The sequence below is a fragment of the Calidris pugnax genome, unplaced genomic scaffold (genome assembly GCF_001431845.1).
Source record: "Calidris pugnax isolate Ruff unplaced genomic scaffold, ASM143184v1 scaffold55, whole genome shotgun sequence".
Taxonomy (NCBI): domain Eukaryota; kingdom Metazoa; phylum Chordata; class Aves; order Charadriiformes; family Scolopacidae; genus Calidris; species Calidris pugnax.
In genome coordinates, this window is record NW_015090832.1 from 3,421,996 (window position 1) to 3,425,697 (window position 3,702).

General features: G+C 52.8%; 1 protein-coding gene across 1 annotated transcript in view; it reads right to left on the bottom strand.

Moving 5' to 3' along the window:
• Nucleotides 1-1,165: 1,165 nt before the first annotated feature.
• The window catches only part of TRPC4AP (transient receptor potential cation channel, subfamily C, member 4 associated protein), a 46,968-nt gene continuing 44,431 nt past the window's right edge, over nt 1,166-3,702 (bottom strand). The window contains exon 19 of the mRNA XM_014941259.1: nt 1,166-3,234. Coding sequence (XP_014796745.1) covers nt 3,097-3,234 — 138 coding nt within the window. The 3' untranslated portion in view covers nt 1,166-3,096. The remainder of the gene's footprint in view (nt 3,235-3,702) is intronic.

The following is a 3,702-nucleotide window of genomic DNA, read 5'->3' on the forward strand; positions in this document are numbered from 1 at the left end:
ATTAGGAAAAATTTTTTCACTGAAAGGGTTCTCAGCCATTGGAATGGGCTGCCCAGGGAGGGGGTTGAGGCCCCATCCCTGGAGGTGTTCAAAAGACGGGTTGATGTAGTGCTGGGAGGTCTGGTTTAGTGATGATGCTCCTTGTTTGTTGTGTGGGTGTCTATTTTTGTCAGTTAGGTTGACGGTTGAACAAGATGATCTTCAAGGTCCCTTCCAACCTAGAAGATTCTGTGATCTTTCCAGGCAGGAGGGAGGCCCAGCCCTCCCCTCTTCCTGCCTCGCTCCAGGCCTTCAGTGGCTTTTGGGGCAAGAGCCCTTTCCTCATCCCTTCCCACCAAAACACTCCAGGCCCCTCTCAAGTGAGGGGTGAGGACACAACAGACCTCACCGAAACCATTACTCCTGGGGAACACATACCCCCCCATCTCCCTTCCTGCAGAGCAGAGGGAGGGGGGGGGTTCAGCCTTGGCAAAGGGACTGCAAAGAAAGACACTTCCACTCGTTTCTTTAAAATAGATTTCTTTAATAGTTTCCATTTAATACGTTTATTCGAAGTTAGTAAATTGGCATTAATCTGGGCAGCACGAACCTCAGCAATCCATGGGGATAGTGCAGACTTCCAGAAGTATTGGTTAGTGACAGGGGTGTCCCCCCTGACAGCCCTCTGCCAAAGCCCCCCCCGCCCCCCCCCAGTCCCCTGGCACCACGCAGGACCCTTCCTCCCCACAAGTTAAGACAAAACAAAAATGAAGGACAGAGTTGTCTGGTCCCTCTCAAAATGAAAGTCTGGAGGCACCTGCTCCCGGGTAAAAATCTGCCTGTGACCCCCCTGCAGGCTCAGCCCCTGCCCCGCTGCAGGCAGAGCCCTGGCCCTGGGGGACCAGCACCCTCCCTTGCTGGAGTTTCCTCCCTGGGCCCTTCTCCCCAGCCAGGGCCAAAGAGAAGCCCAGAGCTGCCTGGAGCTGGGCTGGGACCCAGAAGTTCCTCTGGTCCCAGAAGTTCCTCTGGTCCCAGGCTGGGAAGGAGGGAAGCCACCAGGCAGGAGACAAGGCTGGTGCCAGGGCAGCTGGGCCCCAACAACTAGAGAGATGTAGATGAGACTCTGTGGGTTTCTAGCAGCAACCACTGGATGCACCGATAAACTAGACTATGGAAAAGGCATCCCTTAACTTAAAAGCCTTTTTAATTTGAAGCATTTATTTTGAAGTGTACATCTATTACAGATAAGAAGAAGCAAAGATACACCAAAAACACAAATACCCAAGAGCAAAAAAAAAAAAAAGTACAGATGAGAAAGAAATTAGCTGAGGGGAGGGAGGGGGCGGGTGGAGGTGACCCGATGAAGAACAGAAAGTTGCAGCTGCCCAAGGAGGAGCTCCCTGACACAGGGGGTGCCACCGGGGCAACCTCACGGGAGTTGGGTAGAGATGTGATCCCCCCAGGAGAGACACAAGGGTCCCCAGGAGCTCCCATGAGGCTCCAGGTCTGCACAGAAGCTCTGACCATCCCGCAAGCAAAGGGCTGACTGCAAACCCACAGCAGGACACCCGAGTGTGAGATCAGCGAGAGAAGAAAAGGGTGACTTGTAGAGAGCAAGTCCTGCAGCCGGGGCTGGAAGCCTCCTCTGATCATCCAGGTCCCAGGGGAAGGACCCTCAGAGCAGGTCTCGTTCTGCTGGCAAAGATCAGAGACAGAACACCACAGCTCTGGGCCACCCTCACCCCTGGGCTCTCTCCGGAGCCTGGACAGAGCCCAAGTCAAGTCATCTCATCAAATAAGTTAAGAAAACATAAAAAAATTCAGATGCATGTTTCAAAGAAAACCGGTTTCTTTAGCTGGAGCTGCAAGACATGTATTTTTTTTTGACTTAAATGCAGTGGCTCAGGACTTCAGGCTGGATTTCATTCCTGGGAATCTGACCGTCTCAGAGCAACGTAGGTTTGGCCAGCAGGACTGCCAAAACCCCATTCCCCCTTTCCCAACAATATCCTACAAAGTTCCTTTCAACCAGGAGTGTTTATTCCTAGCGTTTAACACATGGTGATTAAAATAGATCCAGGAAAAAGAAACAAAACCTGACATCTCCAGTAAATATTGCACTTCAAAATGAATGTGTGTGTTGATATTAAAGACTGAAAGCAGAGACTGACAGGGGACTCCAGGCATAGCAGGTCAGCATCAAGAGCAATGGTCCTGAAAAGGATTTTAAAACCAGATTAGTTACCCAAGAAGGGACAAGCCGCAAGTTGGAAAAGAAAAAAATAAAAAATTAGTACATTTTAATGCTACTGCTCCGTGAAAAAGCCAACCCCTGTTGCAATCCCACCGCTGCCCAAACGTCTCTGTTCTCCGCAGCGCCGCAAAACGCCTCGGGGTGGGGAGGAGCTGCAGGAAGGACAGCAGGAGCAGAGGCTCTCTCCTAGCGCACGGACAGACGGATTTAGTACCAAATGATCCAAAAAGTAGGTGGTGAAGAGGTGACGGGAGCTGGGGCTCTCAGGAATTGAAAGCACACACACACACACACACACGTGCACACACTCACACTCCCACCAACCCCGACCCCCCGATTCCAAACCCCGACAGAAGAGTTGAGTCCTCTCCCTGGCTCTGCAGGGGGCTGGCACGGCGGGCTCCCCGTCAGACCTCACATTTGGAGGGCAATTTCTGTGCTTTTTGACTTGCTAATTCTGGTAGCCACGAAAAGCAGCCACGACGAAATTGGCACATACAGAGTATCCTCCTCTGTCAGCAAAAAACCATCTCTGACCAGCCCCCTCAGACCAGGAGAGGGGGGAAAAAAAAAAAAAAAAAATAAAGAGGCTGGTATTTTGCAGGTGAGTATTTTTATCCCAAAACGACCGGAAGATACATCCCTGAATGTGCTGCCCAGAGAGCTCTCAAAGTCTCATCCGTCAGAGATGAGAGACGGGGGACAGGGAGGGGGCTGGGGTTTGGACAATGCAGTTAACGCTCCACGGTGTCCAAGCTGCACACACACACACACACACACACACACTACACAGCGTATCCCTGAAAATCCACGGGCTGCGAGGTACCCTCCAAGCGCTGTCCATCAGAAGCCAGAGTGAAGAATTACTCCTCGGAAAAGTCTCTGTCAATGTCCATATAAGCCTCGTCGATGTAGCTAACTATGGCACAGGGGGACGTCCGGTCTGGACTGAGCAGTATAGATACAGTCTCTTTCCAGTAGGTAAAACTAATACATGAGCTCTGTGGGAAGAGAGGAAGAGGATGGTTAGCGTGGTCCGCAGGCACCAGCATGCAGCAGAAGACACAGCCCAAAAGATGTTCAGCAAAGAACTGAAAATTGCCTTCCTGTTCAGCACGGCTTCCCCAGCCCCACAGCTCTGATCCCCCAATCTGTCCATCTCCCCCCCCGGGGCATGGAGTAGAGGGGGTGGATGCGCCCCCAGAGGGGCCTGGACGGGCTGGAGAGGTGGGTCTGTGTCAACCTCAAGTTCAAGCAGGCCAAGTGCAGGGCCCTGCACCTGGGTCACGGCAATCAAATAAATACAGGCTGGGCAGAGAGCGGCTGGAGAGCAGCCCCGAGAAGGACTTGGGGGTGTTGGTGGATGAGAAGCTCAACAGGAGCCAGCAACGTGCCCTCCCAGCCCAGAAAGCCCCCCACATCCCAGGCTGCATCCCCAGCCCCGTGGCCAGCAGGGAGAGGGGGGGGGG